The 27038-nt window shown below is 39.3% G+C and overlaps 1 protein-coding gene across 1 annotated transcript in view; it reads left to right on the plus strand.

Annotated features, from left to right (window-relative positions):
* RYR3 (ryanodine receptor 3) overlaps positions 1-27038 on the plus strand; it is a 271072-nt gene that overhangs the window by 104268 nt on the left and 139766 nt on the right. Inside the window, exons 11-28 of the mRNA XM_079954045.1 lie at positions 50-214; positions 1759-1880; positions 3161-3329; positions 5344-5479; positions 7055-7150; positions 7961-8079; positions 9165-9298; positions 10616-10857; positions 12198-12390; positions 17098-17314; positions 17488-17592; positions 18494-18597; positions 20919-21002; positions 22370-22529; positions 22910-23057; positions 23710-23915; positions 24418-24592; positions 26799-27007. Coding sequence (XP_079810171.1) covers positions 50-214; positions 1759-1880; positions 3161-3329; positions 5344-5479; positions 7055-7150; positions 7961-8079; positions 9165-9298; positions 10616-10857; positions 12198-12390; positions 17098-17314; positions 17488-17592; positions 18494-18597; positions 20919-21002; positions 22370-22529; positions 22910-23057; positions 23710-23915; positions 24418-24592; positions 26799-27007 — 2784 coding nt within the window. The remainder of the gene's footprint in view (positions 1-49; positions 215-1758; positions 1881-3160; positions 3330-5343; positions 5480-7054; positions 7151-7960; positions 8080-9164; positions 9299-10615; positions 10858-12197; positions 12391-17097; positions 17315-17487; positions 17593-18493; positions 18598-20918; positions 21003-22369; positions 22530-22909; positions 23058-23709; positions 23916-24417; positions 24593-26798; positions 27008-27038) is intronic.

A 27038-nucleotide genomic window follows, 5' to 3' on the forward strand; every position in this document is an offset into this window, starting at 1 on the left:
TATGTTCATCTAACTCCTTCCTTGTTTTTTCTTCTTCTGTGACATGAAGGAAAAACTGGATTCTGCTCACAAACGTGACATAGATGGCATGGGAGTTCCTGAAATAAAGTATGGTGATTCTGTTTGTTTTGTGCAACATGTAACCAGCACTTTGTGGCTCACTTATAAAGCACAGGATGCTAAAACAACCCGTTTAGGACCACTAAAAAGAAAGGTAAATATTGTATTGCCTTTGTTTTGTTTTGTTTTCTAAGACACACTCATCCAAATTAGAGATGTTGAATAATGCCATAATTCTTTGGAGATGAGGATTGGAGACACATAGGCCTTTAAGATGTGGTGAATATGTTCACCATTTTTATGTTTTGATAAGTGCTCCATCAGCAAGGTGTCTGCATGCATGAATGCCCAGGGACCCATGTGGCTGGATGCCCAAATGTGAGGTGCAGGGAGTTCTCTGTGTGGTTCTGCTGCACTGTAGAGCTGTTACACAGCAGGGGATTTTGCAGGTGGAGCTTTTGGGTGCTGTGTCCACTTGTGTCTCCTAACATGCTTGTACTGATGTAGTATCTGTACTTTGCCTTCTGCGTGTTACTAGTATGGTGCCAGGATCAAAATATTTGATTTCAGTGCAATTTAAGTATGTGCCTCTGTGCATCAGCATGCACCCATGGGCTCCCTTGTAGAAATCCTTGACAAATGTTCAACGAATTGCATGTGCACAGCTGAGCCTTCCTAAAGAGTCCACGAGCAGCAGCTGCCTCATTTCCTTCAGCATTGTAAGTTGGTTTTGAAACTGTTTGGAACTCCCACTCATTCCTCTCTTTCTTTTAACCAGAGGCGTTAGATCTTAAAATACCAAGTGGAAACAGGGAAAGAAAATGCTTTGTTCTGTCTTCTGAGACACATCTCAGTTATTAAAACAACTGAAATAGTATATTCTTTATTTTGTGGATGTATATGAATGTATCTCATTTTAAAATTACTGTAGATTTTGGAATGAAGATCGTAGGCTTTAGATCTAAGATACTGCCCTGATCAACATTTTGGCTGCATTCAGACACTATACTCTCTGACTATGGTTTGGAATATCAGGAATGAGCCAACTTGCTCATGCCCAGATTAATAGGAAACTTCCCAGTTGGTAAAATATATTGATTTTTGGAAACTGTGGTTTGAAAAATCCCTCCAAACCAGGATTGTAAACAATGATTGGATGCTGGTTTAGAGGGATTTCTCAAGCCATTATTTACCTGTTTGGACATTACAATGAACTGTAGTTTGATAAATATGGAAGTGTTGTATTAAGTCGCTGCACAACAGGAAGATTCTCACAGCTTGTTTCCATTCCTCTAAGCCAAGCATGGCCAAACTTGGCCCTCCAGCTGTTTTGGGACTACAACTCCCATCATCCCTAGCTAACAGGACCAGTGGTCAGGGATGATGGGAACTGTAGTCCCAAAACAGCTGGAGGGCCAAGTTTGGCCATGCCTGCTCTAAGCCATGGAGAACGACTTAGTTTTTCTCAGTTTCTCCACTTTTCTCAACTAACCATTCCAACTTGCTATTTGGTATTCAAGCTAAATATATTATCCGTATTATTTAATATCATATGGATGTTATATTGTTTGAATCTGTATCAGGACTGGTACTAGTCATTCCCCATCCTCCCTCATAACATCAGTTTATCATTCCTTTGGCAGTACTTAAGAGCATGAAGGACAAAATATGCTCACTGTGTCATTTTGATTATTCTAGGTTATATTACACCAAGAAGGACACATGGATGATGGTCTCACATTACAACGGTGTCAACATGAAGAATCCCAGGCTGCTCGAATCATTCGCAACACAACAAGATTATTTAGTCAGTTTATAAGGTATAGCACACCATCTCAGCTGTACTGCTGTTCCACAGTGACGTCTGCATAATTCTGTTTGCTCCTATTCATCTCTTGTTTCTTATCTCTGTTTTCTTCCCACTCTGACTTTAGAACAGGGGTGAGAAACCTTTTTGGCCTAGTGGGCCAGATCCTTATTGGTTCCCAACCCCATGGGACATCTTGGACAGATAGATGGGACAGCCACCCCTGTTAATCGCATGATGTCATTGTGACATCAAATGACTGGCCAAGGTATTGTCCTGCCCACCTGTCAAAAGTCCCTTAAGCAGCACTTCCTAAGCCCCACAACTAGGGTTGGCAAAACTGCTTTCGGCAGGGATGGATTGTGTGATTGAGTTGCCCATAGGGAAACTCTGTCATGCAGCCAATTCAGCAGGCTTGAATTGATGAGGAGTTACTGGTTGTTTTTTGCAGGAATTGACTGTGCCATCAAGTTCCTGTGGGGAACTTAGCCACACAGAGACATACCTTTTTTTTTTTTTTTTTTTTTTGCTTATTCTGCAAAGCACAATGTGTATCGATAGTGTTGTACAAACACTATAATAGTTACTCCAGCTTGAAGACTTTCAGTGCCTCCTCTGTCCACAGATTTGAGTTACAAGTTACTTTGAAGTAGACAGAATTAAAAATAATAATGTGTGGCACCTTAAAAGTGAACAAACAGATTATGGTGTATAAACTTTCATGGACACATTACGTGTAATCATAAATTCACTTGCATAGATTCACATGGCTGGGGCAGATATAGAGGAGTGGGGTCAGACTGGTAATTAAAACGCAAAAGGAACAGACAGTGGTCATTACTTTAAAGCTAAATAATTACAGTGAGCAAGACAGTGCTGGTAATAATACAAACATCCTGGCATTGGTAAACTTATTAACACATGTAAGAGAGATGCTTTAGGCAATCTTTTTTCCATCCAAATGAATTGTGCTTGAGAGTCCATCCTTTTCACCATGCTATAAGCCATTTTGCCCCCTTGTCTTTGTATTTTGAATGTAATGATCCCTGTATAAATCACATTTTTCTGAAGGGTGGTGAGGTGTTTCTCTGGTGCCTGAGTCTCTGGTCAACCATCCCATATGAAAGTTACACTCTCCCTTTTTAGACTATCCATTTCTGGACCAGGTACCTAATACTCTGGGTGAAAGAGGAGCTATACTTAAAAACGGAAACAATGCTATAATTATGATTGTTTTGGTTAGTACTGATCATGATTGATCCTAATTTACTTATATTGCCTATTGATTCTTAGTGGAAACAACAGAACTTCAACTCCTATCACTCTGCCTATTGAAGAGGTACTGCAGACTCTGCAAGACTTGATAACATATTTTCTGCCTCCAGAAGAAGAGTTAGAACATGAAGATAAACAAAACAAGCTTCGTTCACTCAAGAACAGACAGAATCTATTCAAGGAAGAGGTTAGAAAAGCTTCAGTGTGTTTTTACTGCAATCCTGTCAAATTACCAAGTCATCTCTGCTGATCAACCAAGGCTTCAACAAGAATATCAGCTGTAGAAGCTGGAAAATACCCTAGGGGTCTATTGGCCTCTGGAGACAGACCATCCTACTACGTTTATTCACCTTTGCAGAGTTAAACACATAGTTCAGCTGTGGAATTCACTACCCCAAGTTGTAACGATGACCAGCAGCTTGGATGGCTTGAACAGGGGATTATACAGATTCATGGAGAATAGTACTATAGATGGCTGCTAGCCATGGTGTCTGCATACTACCTGCAGTTTCAAAGATAGTAAGCCTCTGAATACCAGTTGCTGGGGAAACAAGGGTGGAGAGTGCTGTTGTGCTCATGTCCTACTTGTGAGTGTCTGGTAGGGACCTGGTTGGCCACTGTGAGAACAGCTTGACTAGATGGGCCTTTTACTTGATCCAGCAGGGATCTTACTATATCCTTAGAGGAAAGTGCTCACTCTGATTCTAAATCTCAACAGAAAGACCTGGAACCGATATAGTAATTCCTCTTTCCACTGATGTCAATGGGAGGGACAATTAACAAAGCAAAATGGAGGCACACAAAAAGGGAGAGCGCTTCTGCCCAACACCATCTAAGGATTACTTGGTTAAAGTGTTTTATTTAACACAAATTCTTAATATGCCTCATTATTTAATTGTTCTGAGATTTCTAGTAGTTCAGCAAAAAGGTACTTTGTAAATTTAGGGTGTCTGAAAATACTTAACTTACAGAATTTGTTGTTGTTTAGTCGTTTAGTCGTGTCCGACTCTTCGTGACCCCATGGACCCGAGCACGCCAGGCACTCCTGTCTTCCACTGCCTCCCACAGTGGAATATTGACCTTTAAATAGTGATTAGCAAGAATTTTTTGTAAAAAAAATTGTGTTGGGTAGAGTCCATTTATAGTTCCAGTATGGAAATCATAAAAATGTGGTTGGTCATGCTCCATCTGTCATGTAGGATGTGATCATCATAGACACAATGAACCTCTTTCAATGTCCTCCTCCCTATCTTGGCAGCCCTTGGCTGCTCATATGTACTGCTTAGAATGCCCCTGGCCATTACCCAGAAGAACCAAGCATGGTTTCCACAGAGCAATGAAATAATCTTGCTCCTTATGTTCAGGCTGCTCATTTTCTAAGGACTCATCTACACTTCCATTTATCCCTTGGCTTTCCCTCAGGAAAACCCACGGTTTAGCACTGAATCAGAACAAACAGCCACCAGCTTTTCAATGGATTACCATTTGTTCTGATTTAGTGCTAAACAGTGGGCTTTCCAGGGGGAAATGGTGGGGCAAAGGCAAAACTGCTTGGACCCATGCTTTCTAGGTACAGGACAAAGGGAAATGTGGATGTGCTCTCAGCCTGGGAGCATGAAACCGGGCCACTATATGTCACTGCATATAAGGAATAGGCCAGTGGGGGCCAAATGAGACACTGGCTACATCCCCACCAGTCTTTTAAAACACTATTATACCATTATTGGGAAATTCTTGGAACTTGTAGTTCATTAAGGGTGATGACCTCACAGAGCTACAATTCCCAGCACCCTAACAAACTGTGGCTACCAGAATTCTCTATGACTGTTAACACAGTATAATAATGCTTTAAAAATGTATGGTGTGGATGTCAAAGATCAGTGATCTGACCCTCTTGCATATTTTCTTTGCTGAAAATCAGCCATGTGTGGATGATTAGCTGTTCCTCCTGCACTCTTTCCTTTATTTAACATGCACTGAGCTGCCATTAGCAATATAGGAGAGATTATATGTGGCACTATAAATGGCATACACAAGTCTTCCCAATTCAGGTCACCTTTGGGTATGTTACTTTGGGAAAGGGAAGAATCATATATACCCAGTAATTTTTTAAGCTCCATATTGTACTTGAAATGCATTTTAAACACGAAGGAATACATTTTTGCATATGCACATATATTTTTTATCTGATGTCTTTACAGGGGATGCTGGCACTGGTCTTGAACTGCATTGATCGTTTAAACGTCTACTATAGCACTGCTCACTTTACAGGGATTGGTAGAGAACAAAATGGTGCGGCATGGAAAGAAATTCTGAATCTTCTTTACAAATTGCTAGGTGAGTTCTGCAGCTGCAGAGAGAGAGAGAGAGAGAGAGAGAGAGAGAGAGCAGCTTGTGGACTTCCCATAATAATTTAGTTGACTAGTATGGGACACAGGCTGTCTCATTAGATGGGTCTGATCCATCAGGGGTCTTATGGTAGAATAATTTCCCCTATCAACAAATAACCTACGTATATTATTTACTTTATGTTGATGTATGCTATATGGCGCAGAGGCACTAACTGACAGTTTGATACAAATACATTCAACGCAATATGAAGAGCTTCATAATCTTCATTTCAGAAATGGCCCACAAGCTTATTTCGCAGATCCTAATTATTCTAACATGTAATTAAAGATATTGTAATGTAGTTTTGCATCTCGAAGAGCCTGTTCCACAAATCACTGGGCTATTCCTACGTTTTATTGGGGAAGTGTCCCTTGATTGTAAGATTCCAAAAGAATTAACTTGTCTGTAGAGAGAGTCAAGGAAGGGAGATGAAAACAACTGAAGGCTCCTGCACCCAAATTATAAGAAAACCCACAAGACCATAATGGTGTGTGCCTGCTCATTAGGAAATCAAAAACACTTAATGCCCTGTTTCCACTAATTCTGGTGATATTTTCCTGGGCAGTACTGCCATCATCCTCACACTGAAGTTTTCCATCGGTCGTGGCTATGATAGATAGCAGACTATTGTGGAGCAGTGATTAAGTTCCCTTGTTTATCTCAGCCTTCTGAAGACTACTGACCTTTCCATGTACAGATGCTGCTGCTGCAGAATAATAATTATGTATTCTATAGTGCCTTTAAATTAGTGGGTGGACTTAAGGGCCACTTTTCAGCATTCTGTCAGCCTCCCTGCAGCTGTGGAAAATCCTCCCACTAGGATATGTGAGAAAATTAGAGGCAGCTTTAGAAGTGCCCTCTCCCCATCATAGCAAAGATCTTGGCTTTATTTAAACTGTTAATTAGTACTGGTTGTGTGTGTGTGTGTGTGTGATAAACTAGTGTCTATAAGGCTATGACATATAGCGGTGAAAAATAACGTAGTTGTACTGGATCAGTGCTGTGGCCCAGTCTCCCTCACTGAGAAGTCCCTTTCCCACTTAATCTAAAAATACATTTGTAATGCCAACAGAAATTTCAAAAATTGCTGTTACTCTTGCTAATTATTGGGGACTGGAAGAGCTTACAGTGTTTTCTGTTATCAATGTTTATATGAAAATTGTGCATTAGACATCAGGCAATTTAAGCAGTATATAAGTACGTTTAGTTTGTCAGAACTGTAAGTGATGGCTCAATGATATCAAATGGTTATCCAGTGTCAGTAACTTTTGATACCTACTGGGACTTTAATATTGGAATGCTCCAATAAACCGTTATCAATTCCTTGTCCACTTAGGCCCATAGTCACTGAACTCAGTGGAGCTTATATGCCCACAGCATTGTTCTATAAGTCATGTTAATTATAACTGGTTAGGTAGTGAAATATCTGCAGGCATTTGGTAGAGAGATGACAGTCTTTTTTTTTAAATACCTCTAAAGCATTTCAACTCAGAGACCGTTCATCTCACATTTTTCTTTCAGCTGCTCTCATTCGTGGTAACAGAAATAATTGTGCTCAGTTTTCAAATAATCTTGATTGGCTAATTAGTAAATTAGATAGACTAGAATCTTCCTCAGGTAAGATGTTTTATTTTATATAAATCAGCTATCAGTTTTAATGTGTGTATACAGTCTACAGGCCATTTTTACAATGTCTATAGAGTATCATACATGCTTCAGATAATCTGCTATTGACTCAGAGTGGTTTCATACAGATAATATATTTCAATAGGATACTTTTCTGCCCCTCCCTCCTCTACTCATACCTGTGACTTGCCAATGTGCTATTATTCCTTCTGATAGCCTCTGAAAAGACCACTGGCGACTCTGACTGTATTTAAAGATATTGGTTTCAATTGTACTTTTGTGTATTTTGAGTATTTATTAGTTAATCTACAATTCTACATAGAAAATGTGAATTAATAAATATCTGTGGTTACATACTCATTCAACATATTTAAATAGCAAGGTTATATGCTTCTTAAATGTGGACATTTTATTATGTTTTCTGAAGTGCAAAATGCAACCCGTATTAATGGATCAGTTTCAAAAGCGGCCTCCAATTGAACCTTGTTCTTCATTTATGACTTTGCTGCTTTCTGATAAAGACACTGTTTGAATAGAAGTATTTATATTTCCCCTATATTGTGTGTTTAGTAATTTATTGCTTTTTGAAAATTGAGAGCTAAGTTAAATATTTTTTCTTGTCCCCAAAGCCTATTTCAGTAACTTCATTGTTTTATAGGCTAGAGAGATAATAAACTAAGAATGTGGAGGTATTTTCTTCCTTTGCCTTAAGATGTTATTTTCTTCAGTTTTTGAATTTTGTTCAGTACACTGTCTCCTTAAGATGTTAAGATGATGTGTGTGCCTGTGGCATTCATACAGGTATTTTGGAGGTGTTGCACTGCATCCTGATTGAAAGCCCAGAGGCTTTAAATTTGATAGAAGAAGGCCATATCAAGTCTATCATCTCGCTGCTGGATAAGCATGGGCGCAACCATAAGGTATGCTTGGCAAATGCAAGATGTGTCATTAACCTGCAGACGAAACACATGGGTCTTTATAATATCTCCCGTATAATGTGTTAAAAAAAGAAGCAACCACAGGATAATGAAAACCTGTACGTTTGCAAACAAAGTACAAGTGTGAATTCAAAATATAGATACGTTTCTCTGTTTATGCTAAAGCTTTATTCCTTAGATAATGTTCTAGTGCACTACAAGCAAGCACTGAGCCAATGCAGACATAATGCTCTCCTATCTACTTTCTGATTTCAGGGGATGTGTGCTGATTGCCACGGTTACAGTCCCTGAATTATTACAGCCATGGGTGCAAATCCCCTCGCCCATTACAAATGTTAAGCAGTTTGTAGACACCTTCAGCCAAGGACCTGAAATTCAGTACAAAACCACACTTCAGTTCCTGATTTAAGTGAAAATCCTGTTCACTTTTAGTTATTGCCTGTGCTAATGAACTATTCTACCACGGTTAAGTGGAAGAAATAATTTTCTCTAGGGAAGGGAGATCCAAGGGGAGAGGGCACACATTTATGGATCTGATACCTGATTTATAAATGGGTGTTAAAAAAAACCGCATTGTGTCTGCACTGGCTTTGATATGGTCATTTTTAAGCCACATGCTCTGTGAGCCACACGCAGCACCTGGAGCCTCTTCATCCACTGGCTCGTTTCCTCTTCCAGGTCCTGCCCACTTTCCTCATCCCTCAACCCACATGCTCCACAGCCCCATTTGCTCTACTCCAACCACCAAGATGAGTTTGGAAGCTTTCACTTCCCCTTTGATTAATCACAGCTTTTCATTTTATCTAAAACCAGCAAATGAAATGCTCAGCTGGATTTAATCAACGCAGAAACCGTTTCTGCCAGGGGAGGGGAAGGGGAGCACTTGAGCCTAAGTCTCACTGTGACTCCTTCGTGACATGGTAAACCATGGTTTGTTTTGATGTTCCAAGTGGCCGATTGTTTCAGATTGTTTCCCTTAGTATTAAAATTATAAGTTATAAGACCTTGAGCCAGTGTCGTGTCATGTACTGAATGTAGCAAGACTAGCTTCTAATCATGTCTTCCAGGTTCTCGATGTGCTTTGTTCTCTTTGTCTTTGTAATGGAGTAGCGGTGCGCGCTAATCAGAACTTAATCTGTGACAATCTTCTTCCTCGAAGAGATCTGCTCTTGCAAACACGGCTTGTGAATGATGTGACAAGGTAGGATCGGTGGCATGTGACTGTGTGTTCTTTATTAGATTTTACCTAATGAAAGGTCTCTATAACAGTCCCAGCCTTCTTGTTGTCTTGCCTTTGCACTCTCCTGGTAAGAGGCATCAGTAATGCCTATGTATGTCAGGGATCATCTCACCATGCCAACTGCTCCTAATGTGCAGTGTGATCCTGAGCATGTTTTCACAGCTCAAAGGGATTTTCATATGAATGACACATAGTCCATTGATGTGACATATGAGACTACCGCCTTGCTGAAGCTGTACAAGTCTGTGTCTTGTCAGTGGCTGGATGAGTGCCTGCCTGGGAACCAATATGTATATTGCTTTGGGTTCCATGATGGAAGGTGGGTTATACTGTATGTCTACAGTATATAGTAATTTAGTAATACAGTATACAGTATTTTTGGGACGCGGGTGGCGCTGTGGGTTAAACCACAGAGCCTAGGACTTGCCGATCAGAAGGTCGGCGGTTTGAATCCCCGTGATGGGGTGAGCTCCCATTGCTCGGTTCCTGCTCCTGCCAACCTAGCAGTTTGAAAGCACCTCAAAGTGCAAGTAGATAAATAGGTACGCTCCGGTGGGAAGGTAAACGGCGTTTCCGTGCGCTGCTCTGGTTTGCCAGAAGCAGCTTAGTCATGCTGGCCACATGACCCGGAAGCTGTACGCCGGCTCCCTCGGCCAATAAAGCGAGATGAGCGCCGCAACCCCAGAGTCGGTCACGACTGGACCTAATGGTCAGGGGTCCCTTTACCTTTATACAGTATTTAGTAATACACTAAATATTTAAGTGTACCACAGCAGCCTCAGATTTCTTTGTACTCTTATCTCAGTGGATCAGGGTCACTTACGTTGTATCCTGACAATGACACTTTAAGGAAGAGGAAGCTAAGAAATGGTGACTTGACTAAAACTATCCAGTGAACATGATGGTGGGGCAGGTATTTGATCATGGGCCTGGTGAATACAAAACCAGCATTATATCAGCTGCACCACATTGTCTTCTGCATTTTTCAAACTTTTAGTTGAGTACCCCAAGCACAAAACTGCTTACCCTATGAACAACGATATTATTATTAAAATTAAGTGCATTACCGAAAGCTTTTATTTTGCTATTTTCTGTGTCTGTCTGTTGCCTGTTAGGTAACTCTGAAACAGTTTTTTCTTATATGATTTCTCTACTATTTTTAATTTAATCTGGATAAATATACTATTCATAATTATTAAGGTTTTCCCCAATGTGGGAATCCAAAGATGACATAATACTGTGCATTTTTCACACTCTTTGTTCTCTGTTCTCTTTTAGTATGAGGCCAAACATATTTCTTGGAATTGCTGATGGCTCAGCACAATATAAGAAATGGTACTTTGAACTAATAATTGATCAAGTAGATCCATTTTTGACGGCAAAACCTACACATCTACGGGTTGGCTGGGCCTCAGCTTTAGGCTATGCTCCTTATCCTGGAGGTGGGGAAGGATGGGGAGGCAACGGTGTTGGTGATGACCTATACTCATATGGCTTTGATGGACTTCATCTGTGGTCTGGTGAGAACTAACTTAAAACTCTGAACAGGAGCAAACAATGTTAATGTTCTCAAAGTAGGGAGGTTTTTTTTTAATGAAACATGTTGGCCCTCTTAAAAGCACCTCTTTAGCTCTTCAAATGCCAAGTGCTGAGTAATAGATTAATGCTGACAGTAAGCTAGCAGCAGGCACAAAAGAATTAAAGTGATATCCAATGTCAGTTCATTGATTTAAATTGGTCCACTCAGAATATGACCTGAACATTGGACGTGGAACCTTTAAAATGTGTTAGGCTAGGTTTTCCCCCCCTTTTGTTTTGTTTTACTCAAGAGCTGTGCTTACATTCCACATGCAAACCCAATTTATATTCAGGGGAGTTGTATAGGAGAACTCCTTTGTTGTGTTAAATCAAATGGAAAATTGAGCATTTTAAAAGTGCATGCTATTTGAAATTGAATAACAGGAAGGGAGATAATGAGTTTTCTTTGTATAAGACTGTGCTCTCCAAGCCGTAATTCAAAAATACATTTTTGCTTTTACTATAATTAGTAACATTCATGTGAGCAGAATAATATATTTGATATATAGCCTCAATTTAGAATTCAGAAATCCCTGTAGAAGATTATGGGACGTAGACAATACAGAATGAAGTGGCATTATACTGAAGCTTTGAACTTCTTGTATGAATAAAAATATACCATTCATGCCTGATGAGGATGTTCAATGCATATTACTGAAACATTAATACTCTTTTTCTTACAGTTAGTTGAAGTCTTATTTATATGCTATGTTTTGTTACAGAATAGCTCTTTCTGCAAGAGCACCATGATCTATATTTATTTATTAAATTTCTATACTGTTCTTCATTTCAACATCTCACATTGGTTTTTACAAGAAAAGCTATGCAATAATAAAAATGCAGTAACCTGCCGCAAAGCATTTATAAAATAAACAGAATAATTAATGATTATTGTTCTTTGACAAATAATGGAATAAGGCAAGAACAGAAGATAAAAAATTACTTGAACTTCATGAAGTGTGTACGTGTCAGAATGTTTAGGCCAAAATAGAAGGACATAATTTCCAGCTGTGGATGTTTGCTTTGTTTAAGCATTGTTCTCTAATTTATGAGCTTTGATCATACATCTCATTTGTTTGCCTATTAAATTAGAAGCGTATGGAAGAGAAATGAAGGAGCAAGGTCATTTGGGGAAGTTCTTTTATTTTAAGCAAGGTTATATTTTGAGTTCGGAAGAAAACAATGAGCTTTGAAATGCCACCCCCTCAAAAAATCACATAAGTCTTTGCAAATATGGTTTCAAAGTCAAAAACTTGTCTTTCTGTGAATGCCTGCTTATTAGGTCGAGTGCCCAGAGCGGTGGCATCTGTCAATCAGCATTTGCTAGCATCTGAGGACGTGGTCAGCTGCTGCTTGGATTTAGGGGCACCCAGCATTTCTTTCCGCATTAATGGGCAGCCTGTGCAAGGAATGTTTGAGAACTTCAACACGGATGGACTTTTTTTCCCTGTGGTGAGCTTCTCAGCTGGTGTCAAGTAAGTAGACCCTTCTTTCAGATAATCAGTTTGTGTTTTGCCAAGCTGTTTTATTGAGTGCTGCCAAATGTGGCCATGGCATCCTTCTCCCGAGGTCCTTTGCAGCTGTCAGTCCTGAAGAGAAAAACAATGTTATGTTGAAACCCTGACTCATAGATAATGGACAATGAAATATAGAGTCTTTGACACCTCTTGCCTTTGGTTTGAACTCTTCCCAGGTTGGCACTGAGCGAAACCACTTTTATTTAATGATTTCTTTTCCTCCCATGACCTATGTGGAATGATTTAGGTCTCTGTCATTTATCAATGGATAAGTGTCTACACATAGCACCACACTTGGCATTAACTGAGATCTTTGTTGGCAGCAGCAACAAGAGGTCATACTCTCGTCTCACCTAAAAATATTTAAGGAACAATGATGAATCAGTATGACTTATATTTCACTGCTCAGTTGCATAAAACAATACAGAGGTGTTGACTTGGTACCTTTTCCAAGCTCTAATGCAATTTTTATATAATAATCATTTCAAAAATCCCTCCTTTTTTTTACAGCTACTTACTAAACCAGTGATAGTCAAGGTAGTGACCTCCAGCTGTTGTTTCTTTGTAACTCCCATCAGCCCTAGTGAGTATAGCCATTGGTCTGAGAGTTGTATTGGATAGGAGTTGTAACCCAACAACATCTGGAGGGCACAATGTTACCTACCCTTGCTCTGAACAGTTTGGGACAATGATATCTGAAGACTGTCTTCTCCCAAATGGACCTGTTCACACACTTCAGTCTTCAGAGAAGACTGTACGTCCCATCTACAGCTGGGTCTGATTGGTGTGTTTGATGGACAGGGCTTTCTTGATAGTGGCACCCAAGTTATGGACAATATTGCCCTAAGAATTTTATTGGGTCCCTCCTCTGTATGTCTTCAGGTGCAAATTAAAAATGTGTTTCTTTAGATTGACTTTAGATTTCAGTGAGTTCATTATTTACTTGCAATGCTTTAATATTCAATTCTCTTCCTGCTCTTGTATATGATATTTTCTTCTGTATCTTTCCTCTGTTACTGCCAATATTCATAAAAGTTTTCTTGAGGTGCTTTGCCATTTTGGGGCCTCCATTGTGGAGCTGAAAGGCAGGATAATTAATTAATAAATATGTGACTATTAATAAATAAATAAATAGTCACATACACTAGAATCTGCATGAAAGGGAAACTAAGAGATGAATCAAAACATTTTGGGGGAAATTAGAAGACAGAGAAGACTTCCTGCATTTGTAGATCACCTCTGAGGTAAACCTAGAAGAAACTGAATCCCAGAAGCACAGGGGAGTGAAGAACATTTCAAAGGATTGGAGTAAATCATTTTCTTGACTCTTCATCTACTAAGTAGTTAGGCAGACAGTCTGTGACTCTTGGTGACAAGCAAATATATGTATCAGCCCAAGGATTCTTTCATGTGCCAGCAAAGTCTGGCTTTGCCACTTCATTTCCACCTTAGAAACCATTTGTCTGAATCAACTCAAGGGGGGAAAAATCTCCAGTATTATTCAGCAAATCATACCTACTATGGTAACTGTTAAGATCTTCACATATATGTTACTTCAACCAAATGGCTTTATACAGGAAAATGAAGTAGTAAACTTGCTACTGCTAAACTATATATCTCAAAAATAAATGTATGAAGCTTGAGTAATATGTTCAAGTTCCCATGTATTTGAAACCCAACCACAGCTAAAATGAGGCAAGCAGTTCCTTGAGGCTCTTTCCCCATACAGTTTAACCATTTCAACCACAGTGGGATAAGGTACCAAAAAATAGGATTTGCAGTGATATGGCCTAAAATTGTCAGATTTTCTAAAAGAGCTTGAATGTGTGTATGGATTAAATAAGACCTGAAAACCGAGAATTGTAAACAACTACTTGCCTATGGCAGATAAGATGCGCCTCCATATGAGCAAAGAGGAATTTGTTTTTGTAAAGAACTGGAACTTCCTTTCATTCTTCTCATGCGTGGAAGATTATTTTCACTATCCAAAGGCAGGTGAGTAAAAAATGGTAGACTTCCTTTTAAGGTTGTCTGAAAAGTGAACATGCAGAGCAATACTAAACATGCTTACTCAGGAGTTAGACCTACTATGTTAAATGGGGCTTAATTCCTAGTAAGTGTGTTTTAGATAAACCACAGATTTGCAAATCTGTTTGAAATAGTTTAGAAAACAGTTTGAAAGTACAGGATTATGCAAATCTTCCTGAAAAGAGGAATATTGAATATTGTGCTGTAAGTAAGGATTCTTTGCAGATAATTGGGAAGTTGTTACTAGTGCAGAATTTGGATGCCAGAATGCTTACAGGCACAACTGAGAGGGCTTATGTAACACACATTGTGATAGAACTGCACTGATTACCTGTTTTATAGCGTTTTATAAAATTATGCATGATATGGAGAAACATTTTTCTTCCTTTCTCATAACACTAAAAGTTATGGTCACCTGATGAAACTGAATATTGGAAGATTCAGGACAGACAGAGTACTTATTCACATACTGGATAGTTACAACTATGGACTGGCTTCCACAGGAGACAATTTCATGGGGGTGGAGAGGGAAGAAAGCCCTGTCACACAATCTGAAGTCTTTCAATGAGGCTCCCACTGATGGCACTCACTTGTTGAATCCCTACCTCACAAAGCAGAACATAATTCTTAAAACATAAAAATCCTGCCTCACTCATAAATGTATTTTGTGATGATGAAGTTGTATATTGAATTGTGTTGAAAAGGAGTTCAGTTACATCATAATATAAGTACTGTAAAGGTATGTTCAATTTCCTTAGATACCATTAAGTCTCACATATAAAACAAAGAAGGTTCTTAATATTTGAAGCACATATGCCTGAGAATATATAAATTTGAATATAAATGCATTGATTGCAGAGATACAGACCCAAGGCTAAAATGAAATTAGCGCTAGCAGATTCCTCTGCTTCTTGCTAAGAGAGGGTTCATGAAGCTCAAGGGTCCAGATGTGTTGACATGAAAAGTCAACATCTTTGAAATAAATGGCTGGTGCTCTTTGTAATTGAACAGGTGGTGTGTTAAATAGTGGTGCTGCAGGGCTGCCTGTATCTGAAAACTCACACTGTGTCACAGAAAAAACAATATTAGGCATTTGACATATTCCTGAAACTCATCCTAGGAAAATTATGTAAAATGGCTAGAGATGTCATTGCAGCTGCTCAGGCAGTTGGAGAAAAGGCCTAACAAAATGTGTTGAAATGAATGTTATTATAATTTGTGTCAGTTCAGCAGTGAACTGATATTCTATATTAGTTAAATATTGTGTATAACTATTTGAATAAATGTTGACTCAGTAGTCTTGTACTTCTCAAATGAGCTTGTAGTTGATGAGAACATCTCAGTGTCAGAACCTCTGCTCACTTTGCATCTGCTCCTTTATTGCTGATTGAAAGAAAATAGTACAGTACTGTAGAGCCAGAACGGGGAATCTTGTTGTTGTACCATCCCTCCCACTGTCCAGCCACCGCTGTGACCGGGCTGGTGGAGGCAGTCTTTGGTTTGTGTTGGAGAATCCCAAGACTGGTTCTGGAGGACTTCAATATCCATGTTGATGCTGACTTGTCTGGGCCAGTTCAAGAGCTCATGGCTGCCCTGAAAACCATCCAACACATTCTGTAGATCATACCCTAGATTTGGTTTTCGCTTCAGACATCATTATGAAGGACACAGTTGTATATTGTCCATTGTCATGGAAGGATTACTCCCTGGTGAGCTTTGGATTTGCTGTGACTGACACCCACCCACACCAACCCACGTGTGTGTGTGTGTGTGTGTGTGTGTGTGTGTTTTGGTTGGTTGGTTAGTTAGATTGATCCACCCCCAGAGACTGATGAAATCCGAGGTATTTCTGGATACTCTGGGGTATTTTCCAAGCAACATAATGGGTGCTACTGTTGAAGCCCTAGTTTCACTTTGGAATAGTGCAATTGACTCAATCACTTCTAGGTGGCCTTTCCAGCCATGGGGAGTCTGGGAAGCTCATTCGTTTACTGAGCAGCTCCAGACAGTGAAGCAGGCTGGCCATCATTTAGAGTGCAGGGGTTATAAGTCCCAGTGCAGGAATAGAAGTATGAATGCATAGCTCAGGCATAGGCAAACTCAGCCCTCCAGATGTTTTGGAACTACATTGGGATATTGAGCGTGGGCAGGAAAGATGATTTGTAAATATGATGCAAGACCTATGGGGGAATTATTTGTGATAATACCCAGCAAAGTCATACTCATAGTAGATCCATTGCACCTAATAGACAGGTTACCCATCTTCATTGATTTCAGTGAGTCTACTCTAAGTATTAATAACACTGAGCATTATGCATGGACTTTTGTTCTCAGTTTACTTGATTGTATTTGAATATTCTGCATTAGACACATATCATCTATCATCTGTAAAAGGTTTTCCAGCTGTTAGAAATCAATGTTAGAAATTAATTTTCCAGTGAATAAAGGGGAAGTTTAAAATAAAGAAGTATGCTTTTCTTTACTGCAATTGCTGCTTAATTAATTTGGGCGCACGCGCGCAGGAATTAATGTTTAACGATAACATTTATATCTTCAAGTGAGACCCCTGTTATTTTATTTGCTTTAAAACATTCACCCTCTTGAAATATTATGCTTGTTCCATTTGCAATTGTACAGGGTACGTTTCTTGATGGGTGGGCGCCATGGAGAGTTCAAGTTTCTACCTCCTACTGGCTATGTGCCTTGCTATGAAGCTTTGCTTCCAAAAGAGAAGATGAAATTGGAACCAGTTAAAGAATATAAGAGAGATTTGGATGGAGTTAGAGATTTGCTTGGTACCACACAATTTCTCTCCCAAACTAATTTCATCCCTTGTCCAATTGACACCAGCCAGGTATGTTTAATTGAAAACATCAGTATGAATATGTAATTTTTTGTAGGTTGTTTGCAGCACACCACGCCTATGAGGCATATTTTTTTATTTACTATCTCGTTATTAATAAAACACACAGAGGATATCATTGTTAATTATTTTGTCTCATTTAAAACTCACCTATTTTCTTCTAGATTGCTTTGCCTTTCCATCTTGAGAAGATCAGAGACAAGCTTGCTGAAAATATCCATGAACTCTGGGGAATGAATAAAATAGAACTTGGCTGGACTTATGGCAAGGTACAATTTAAGAGTAATTCTAATGAGGAGAAAGGAGCCTTATGCATGAAGACCCTGGAGAAGCTACAAAGAACCACAACCATAGCAGATGGCGGTGAAAGCTAGTGTCTATTTGCAAGGTTGAAATACTGAAAAATCATTGTGGCTACAAAATAAGGCCTGCCTTCTTTCCTTCCAGAATATGACACACCATTGGTTTAAGTGGTGGCTTGTGGAAGATGCTGATGATGTATTCCTCCATTTTTAAAATAAAAAACCCCTTAATTTAATAGAAGAAATAGGATGTTTATACATTTACTTGTATATGGAATACTGCAACGTAATTTCCATGTCGTGTATACAACCAAAATGTTTTTAATCTTACATACTAAAGTTTTTAATCTTGCTTATTTAACTTAGTTACAGTGGTGAAACTTCCTATGTTATTGGTATGGGGACACAGAAATGGCTTGTAAGAGCCATGTGGTCTGAGCTGCAGCAAGCAGCTCAAAATCTCTTCACATGTCAAGCTTCTTAAGTACATGGGGGGGGGGGGACAAGACAAAGGCTTGATTACCTAATCCTCCCAAAATGAACTAACCCTGGCAGGACAGCTTACTCTATGGTCTTCATGCATTAATTAGGCTTAAACGCGTTTGTTATATGAGGATGGTTATGGCATGGAAATGGTATAGCAAAAAAGGGGCAAAATGTCTTCCACCTTCTTTCCTGGCTGGCAAGAACCTTGCAGGACTTTGAACGCAGTGGAGAATCCAATGCTCTGCGACTAGCTAACTCCTTGTTTGGATTGCTCTGTACCTTACTAGTTAAAGACTCATGTTAGAACGTTTCCTAAGGTTTATTTGTTGGGCTGCCGTGGTTCTAAGGTTACATACAGTCTCTCTTGTAATTTACATTATAGATACGAGACGATAATAAAAGACAACACCCTTGCCTGGTGGAATTTTCAAAACTACCTGAAACAGAGAAGAACTATAACCTTCAAATGTCAACAGAAACCCTGAAGTGAGTTTTGAAATGGAAGAATTAAAAAACCACTATAATATATAGTTTAATTCTACAGGAGAACTCTGTCTTATCATTGTTTTGGAAAGTGGGTGTCATATATACAGTTAGGTTCATATATTGCACCTAAGAATGTCTGTGCACTCTACAGGCATATGAGGAACAGAGGGGAAGTAATATGCCATTGCATCATTTCATTCTTGCTACAAATTTAGAAACAAGCAGTATGATTTTGGAGTTATACAGAATTATATTGAATGGAAAATAAAACATTTTGCTGCCTGATCCCCCATGTCAAAGTCCTACCTGGGATTCAGTTTCTTTTAAGGAGGGCTTCTAGCATTTTCCTTTCCTCTGCCTCAGTTCATTAGACACTGAGCTTCAGCGTTTGATGGAAGGTTGAATTAAAGTGGAGAAAAGCAGCACATAAAATGTGGACACTGAAATAATTCTTGCTGTGCTATAAAACAATTTTGGTTTTTTAATTTACATGTTATTAATTTTTAGTGGAAAGTGAAAATATATAATATAAAATCTAATAGCCTATATATGATGTTGGAAATACACATTATTTATAGTAGCAATGATAGCATGACAAAGGAATAATAATAATAATAATAATAATAATAATAATAATAATAATACCTCACCCATCTGGCTGGGTTTCCCCAGCCATTCTGGGAAGCTTGCAGCACATATAAAACATCAAACATCAAACATTTCCAGATACATTGCTACCTTCAGATGTCTTCTAAAACTTTTGAACTTATCTCCTTGACACCTGATGGGAGGGTGTTCCACAGGGGTGGCACCACTGCTGAGAAGGCCCTCTGCCTGGTTCCCTGTAACTTCGCTTCACGCATTGAGGGAACCACCAGAAGACCCTTGGAGGAGGACCTCAGTTTCCAGGCTGAGCGATGGGGGTGGAGATGCTCCTTCAGATATATTGAGCTGTGAGGCCGTTTCAGGCTTTAAAGGTCAGCGGCAACACTTTGAATTGTGCTTGGAAACGTACTGGGAGCCAGTAAAGATCTTTTACTGTTGTGTGTTCCCAGCAGCTGCTCCCAGTCACCAGTCTAGCTTCCACATTCTGTATTAGCTGTAGTTTATGGGTCACCTTCAAAGGTAGCCCTACACAGAGTCTATTGCAGTAGTCCAAGCAGAAGATAACCAGAGCATGCACCACTCTGGCGAGACAGTCTGTGGGCAGGTAGGGTCTCAGTCGGGGCACCAAATAGAGCTGGTAGACAGCTGCCCTGGACACAGGAAAGGAAGAACTTTCACATTATTGATTTATGGCCATAGTAATAACCAGCAAATATAATTCAAATGTTTTTGTTTTAAAGTAAGTTACCACTGTCAGAATACATTATACACATTAAAATGGGATGAAATAGAAGCCTATGTGTGTGAACTCAGAAGTAAAAAACTTAAAATTTCTATAATTTTTGAGCTGGGGAATTATATATATGCTTTAAGCTGCCCAGAGTGGATGGAGAAACCCAGCCAGATGAGCGAGGTATAAATAATAAAACTATTATTATTTTTAATAACATTTGGTGTAGCCATTCTAAAAGAATATTTTTTATCAATGTGCTTCTTCTAAATATGACTGTGGATAGGAGCTGCTAAGTTGCAAATGTGTAGCACACTTTATAACACTCATAAAAAGAGTTGGCTATTTTATTCAGAGAAGCATACATTTGCAAGTTTGGGAGTTGGTTTGAGGCAGGGCCATTATCCACACACGTGTTAATCAGTGTGAACAATAGAGACTAAAATCTTGCATAAGCAGATTTGATGGCATAGGGATAGAAAAATACTCAGTATCATAGAATCAGTAGCCAGAGATGGTTTGGATAGGCAGGCTAAGCCACATGCGACAAGGGAAAGCAAAACCCTTAGGGTCATTTCCCTTGCCTACTTAAGGAAGAGCTGATTTCCCATGCATATATAGCAACCAGACCCTTAGTATGAACAAATCCCATCATCAAAAAGAATTTTTTAATAAGACACATCCCCATGTTGCTATCTATCCTATCCCAGCTTGCTGTAGTCTTGTGAGGCCAGGGATAAAAGGATAAAAATCATACAGTACAAAATGGAAGTAAAACCCAAGAACAAGTCAAAATGCAACCCGCAAAACAAACTGACAAGCAAAACCAACACCAGTTAAAAACAAACAGCGGTTTTGTATGCAGAAGGTTGGGAATTGTGGGACTGTACTCTTCTCTCTTCCCCTAGCCCCAGTTTCTTTTGCTGTTTTAACCACCCTGATGGATATTGCGTTGTATTTTTACAACTCACTTTTACTTTTATAGAACGCTTTTGGCCCTTGGGTGCCATGTTGTTCACATTAATCCAGGAGCAGAGGAAGATCTTCAGAAAATCAAACTTCCAAAAAAGTAAGTAACTGTAATGACTGCATATTGATTTCATGTGTTATTTATGTGATGATTATTTGTAAATTGCTGGTTGGAAATCCTTCACCCTTTTCTTTTAGCAATATAGATTCATAAATTTTGAACTTATTGAAGAGCTGCTTATCCTTTATAGAAGGTTGGGAAACTGACCGAAAATACCACCTTGTTTCAGAACCCGAGTATTAAGACCTCAGCTGTAACACCTCTGTGTTAATTTTAAGGAACTAAGAAGAATAAGCTGTACATTTACCATCTTTTTTAGAAGCCTGTTACATCTTCTGAATACACACAGAGTTTACTGTTTCTTGAAAGAATTATACCTCCCAACACATCTTTTGATTTACCAATTTTGTTATAAAATTTAAAAAAATTCCTGTTTAACTTCCCTAAGTCTCCAAGTGCCAGAGCTCAGCTTGTTGTTGTTGTTTAGTCGTTTAGTCATGTCCGACTCTTCGTGACCCTATGGACCAGAGCATGCCAGGCACTTCTATCTTCCACTGCCTCCCGCAGTTTGGTCAAACTCATGCTGGTAGCTTCAAAGACACTATCCAACCATCTGTCATCCCCTTCTCCTTCTGCCCTCCATCTTTCCCAACATCAGGGTCTTTTCCACGGAGTCTTCTCTTCTCAGGAGGTGGCCAAAGTATTGGAGCCTCAGCTTCACGATCTGTCCTTCCAGTGAGCACTCAGGGCTGATTTCATTAAGAATGGATAGGTTTGATCTTCTTGCAGTCCATACATTAGTAAAAAGAAAAAGAAAAAACAGTGTTTTGAATGTGTTATAAACATGCAACACCAGTCGCGATGGAGAGTAAAGAAAAATTCTACGTGATTTTCCACAGCATTTTTTCCCTTTTGTTATAACGATTTAATTTCTGACTCATTTATAGCGTTTTCCCCCTTTATGTAGATCTACCCAGAGTTTCTTTAAAAAGCAAAAAAAAAAAAAAAAAAAAAAAAGCCTGTAGGAAAGTGGGGCATTCCTCAGAGGTGCTTTTCACCCAAGCTTGTTAGTCTGTTTGCCTGTTGGCAACATAGACTTTGTTTATTGCCCATAACCAGTGCACATCAACAGAGTGCTTGAGAATATCTGGAATGGTGCAATGGGCAGCTGTATATTTTCGATTGTTTCTGCTCTGTTTTCACATAGATAACAGGGCATTCCAAATAGTTCATACTGTATATTTAATTGTACACAGTAATAGGAAGAATATTTCCCTCTAAGGTATCTAACACCTCCTCTCATAGCACATTGCTTGTTACATTTGGTTGAAACATATAGCTGAGTGGCTAAAACACACTGTTTCTAGCTCCAAAAGTAACCCTCTATCATTTCTGCTGGTTTATAGTTACATGATGTCAAATGGCTATAAGCCAGCACCCCTAGATCTTTCTGAAGTGAAATTGCTGCCTTCGCAGGAAGTGTTGGTCGACAAACTTGCAGAGAATGCACATAACGTCTGGGCAAAAGACAGAATAAAACAAGGTTGGACATACGGCATTCAGCAGGTAAATATAATTTACATAATATTTGGGTGGCATTACGATGAGGGTTATGCTTAATTTAAAGTGGCACTGCTGGGTTATATACTTCATTCTTGAATAATCTGTCTTCATCAATGACTACTGTGTTTGTCTGAAAGCCTGTGATAACTGAGCTATGATAGTATGATCATTCAGCGAATCTATTGCAAAAAAAATTTTTATGACTGGAATTGGACTTGCATTGGCCTTGAGTGTAAATTCAGACAAATCTGTAGTGTGATGCTTCCATGTTTTGCTTGCCTTTTATTGATTGTGTTTATATCTAGATTTAATTTAATTTAATTTAATTTTGCAGAAAGAATCTATAACCTGAATCCTACATTTCTTATCTGTACCTTTTTTAGGATCTCAAAAACAAACGAAATCCCCGACTGGTGCCTTATACATTATTAGATGAACGTACTAAAAAATCAAACAGGGATAGCCTTCGTGAAGCTGTCCGCACCTTTGCTGGTTATGGATATAACATTGAACCACCAGATCAAGAAATAGGCAAGTCTTGCTGTGTTATTATGAACAGTCACTATAGTATTTCTAACGTGCTTTGCCATCTATCCCACCTATTTCATCTTCTCAACAGTATTCTCATTTTTCAGCTACATGTGGATTGAACTAGATGCTGCAATCACTGGTTCACACACTCTCATTCTTCTGCCCTGTTTAGCACTCAAAAAGCAGAGAAATGTAGAAGATTCGCTAACCAATTATGTCAACAGGAATGTTGTCTAAACCTGACAATCAACCTATTAAAAAAATGCATGTTTAAATCTGCATGTCGATCACTCAGAGACTTAAGGGGCATGCTTGAGTGACTGATGCACACTCAAATGTGCCAGTTTTCACTGCTCGTACCCCACTCTTCCCCATGACAAAAACACACTTACCTTGAGAGAGGGAGAGGAGGAACAGTGTGTTATGCAGTACCACATCTCCATTCCCAAAGTAAAGCTTTTTGGGCTTGGAGCAGCAGGGAGTCAGGGCAGGAGGACAGAAGGAACCCAGGGAGAGAAAGCAAGAGCCTGTTCAAGGAGGAATTGCTCTTAAGGCTGCCTTAGCACCTCTGTAACTGAAGCTACAAAAATACTGGAATATTGTTTCAACTAACTTAGGGTTGTTGTTTTTTGCTTTCTTCTATCTTTCACAGCTGACCAAACAGTAGAAAAAGTGAGCATTGACAAGATACGTTTCTTCAGAGTAGAGCAGTCTTATGCAGTTAAGACTGGAAAGTGGTATTTTGAATTTGAAGCTGTAACAGGAGGAGATATGCGTGTTGGGTGGGCGAGGCCAGGCTGTCGGCCTGACATAGAATTGGGTGCTGATGACCAATCATTTGTCTTTGAAGGCAGCAAGGTTGGTACATTTGATAATAAAATTAAGTAAGTAGGTCTGTAGCTACTTCAAAAATATGGTTCACACACACACACTTCAAAAATATGGTTCTCACACACACAAACAGAGTCTTCTGTCCAAGTGTATTATTTAACAAAATTTATATATCGCTTGATTGTTTTGGGGTTGTTGTTTTTTTAAATCTCTTAAGCTGTTTGCCACAAGCATCACCAAAAGTGTGGCCGATATCCAGGCAACATTTTCTGGAGCTGATTGCTTACCTGTTTATCCTCTGTTTAAGAAATTAATTTTGATTATGAACTCACATTTGCACACAAAAATACCACATCACTTGGTATTTAGGTGTGACTTCTGGGGACATTTTGAATTTATTGCTCAGTGCTAAATTAATAGTCAATTCTGCCCTCATCTTGACGAAAATAGCTTCTTTGTTTATCTTCTTTTATCCCTCTCTGCAGTGAATATGTTCTCACACACACATTTGAACCTGCTTGTTTTTCAGGGTCAACGTTGGCACCAGGGGAGTGGATTCTTTGGACGAAATTGGCAACCAGGAGACGTAGTGGGTTGTATGATAAATCTAGATGACAAATCAATGATATTTACTCTGAATGGAGAGTTGCTTATAACCAATAAAGGTTCAGAACTTGCTTTTGCTGACTTTGAAATAGATAATGGTAAGCGAATTCTTTGTTGGGACAGTGCTACTAATTGAAAGGAAATAACGAGAAACCTGAATCTTGCTGTAGACTTTAAACAGTTTCCAAAAGGGAAAAAGTGACCAAAAGGGAAAATAATCACCATGATCAATGAACATGGCACTGTTAGTGGTAATGCAAACATGTGCCTGGGCAGGGGACAGAAGTGAGGAGAATTGGGCTTCCATTCCTATGATGGTAGGAGGGGGAAAGTATGGCATGGATGAAGGTATACAGATGGGGCAATAAGGACTGATTATACCAAGGCCCTTGCTCCCTCTGTTTCGTCAGGATCATGTCAGAATTTGAGAATATCAGTCAGTAAACTAAACTGACTAAACAGTCAGTTTAGACCACGCGGGCGGCGCTGTGGTCTAAACCACAGAGCCTAGGGCTTGCCGATCGGAAGGTCGGCAGTTCGAATCCCCGCGATGGGGTGAGCTCCCGTTGCTCGGTCCCAGCTCCTGCCCACCTAGCAGTTCGAAAGCACATCAAAGTGCAAGTAGATAAATAGGTACTGTTCCAGTGGGAAGGTAAACGGCCTTTCTGTTCGCTGCTCTGGTTTTGGTGTTCCGTTGCTCCAGAAGCAGCTTTGTCATGCTGGCCACTGTCTGCGGAGCGGACAAATGCCAGCTCCCTCAGCCTGTAAAGCGAGATGAGCGCCGCAACCCCAGAGTCGTCTGCGACTGGACTTAACCGTCAGGGGTCCTTTACCTTTACCTTTAAACTTCTTAGTCTGGCGGTGGTGCTGATAAACACCAAACATACCAAGAATAAAACATCTATCACCTATGATTTGATCATAGATGAAGGGCCTGACCTGGTGTGCATAGCTGAGATCATGGCAAGCTAATTAACACTTTTAGTTTTAAGTTAATTACTAAACAGAATGAAGCGTGATCCAAGGTTCTTTCTTATTAGAACCCCAAATCCATTGGAATTGAACCTGGGCAGCATTTTGCCGCTTGCTATTTTTTTTGGGGGGGGGGTATTTAATAATTGTCCTTGAAATTAATCATTTGTAATGTTTGAATCTTTTTTTTAATTTGAAAGTTTATGTCCCTCCATTATATATATATATATCATGATGATAACCAGTAGGGCTTCTCTATTCCTAAATGGGCTTTTATTAAACAAAAAACGGCAGTGTTGCGCGGCAGTGGTCCATACAGATAATTTTGTAATCTATTAGAGACCATTAGGATTCACAGTTGCAAGTTATTGATGGCAAATGCCAAGATCATGCCACTAGCGTATGTTACCACGTGTAGCTAGCGCTATTTGTCATTCTTTCTGACTAACATTTTTTCATTAATGACTGCCTGGGATGCTGTATCAGTTGTGCTGTCAGTTTTTTATGAAGAAAGGAACATGTTTAATGCCTGGCAAAGCCAAATACTTCAAAATAAGAGTATTAGGAATAGGCTTGGCTCTTTCTGTTGGAAGTAGATTTGTTTAATCACTAGCATTTAACTGCTGCCTTCCTTTCGTTCCTTCCTCCAGAACAGTCTGCTTTCAGAGTAGTCATTAAGTTGCTTTGTTTTGTTTCTTTTTCTTTTCTTTTAAGCAGAAAAAGCACTATTTGTTCATTCTCTGTTCCCACTATTTGGATGAAATTTCCACTAAGCGCCTTTTAGTTTCTTGTTGTTTTGTACTGCCAACTGCTGCAGACCTAACAAGATCTGGTCCCCTTAACATATCCCTGTGCTTCTTATGGAAGCCTTCGTGCAGAGTAATGTTATTAGCCTCATAAAAGGTTTATAAGAAAGCTTTCCTGTGGTTCAGGATAAGTTGTTTATCCTTTCAGCTCTTTATACAATAAATGTCAATCTGACATTTGGTAACTGATTATTAGAGAAGTCAATCAGGTGACTAATTGTTTCAGAAGGTTTTCTGTGCCCTACTTATGTGAGGTTTTATTATTCTTTTATTTCTGGGGGGCGGGCGTATGTCTGTGTGTGTGTGTGTGTGTGTGTGTGTGTGTGTGTTTGTGGCTGCCGTAAATTCTTTGCTACCATTTCTAATGAACTGGGTACAAATTTAATCAGGAATAAATAAATTCATCCCTTTAACCAAAAGAGATTGCACTGAGAGTATGGTAAGCTTATGGTTAGAATAATCAGCTCTGGGGTTTTCTATGTATATATTTCTCTAACTCCATATTCATGTTTCATGTTTGATTCAGGCTTTGTCCCCATATGCTCATTGGGTCTGTCTCAGATTGGACGGATGAATTTTGGGAGAGATGCCAGCACCTTTAAGTATTATACAATGTGTGGTCTACAGGAAGGCTTTGAACCTTTTGCTGTCAACATGAACAGAGATGTTGCTATGTGGTTCAGCAAACGTTTACCAACATTTGTCAATGTACCAAAAGACCACCCTCATATTGAGGTAATGCTGCATAGTCAGAAGAGACATGGCA

Source organism: Podarcis cretensis, assembly GCF_951804945.1.
Source record: "Podarcis cretensis genome assembly, chromosome: 1".
Classification (NCBI taxonomy): Eukaryota; Metazoa; Chordata; class Lepidosauria; order Squamata; family Lacertidae; genus Podarcis; species Podarcis cretensis.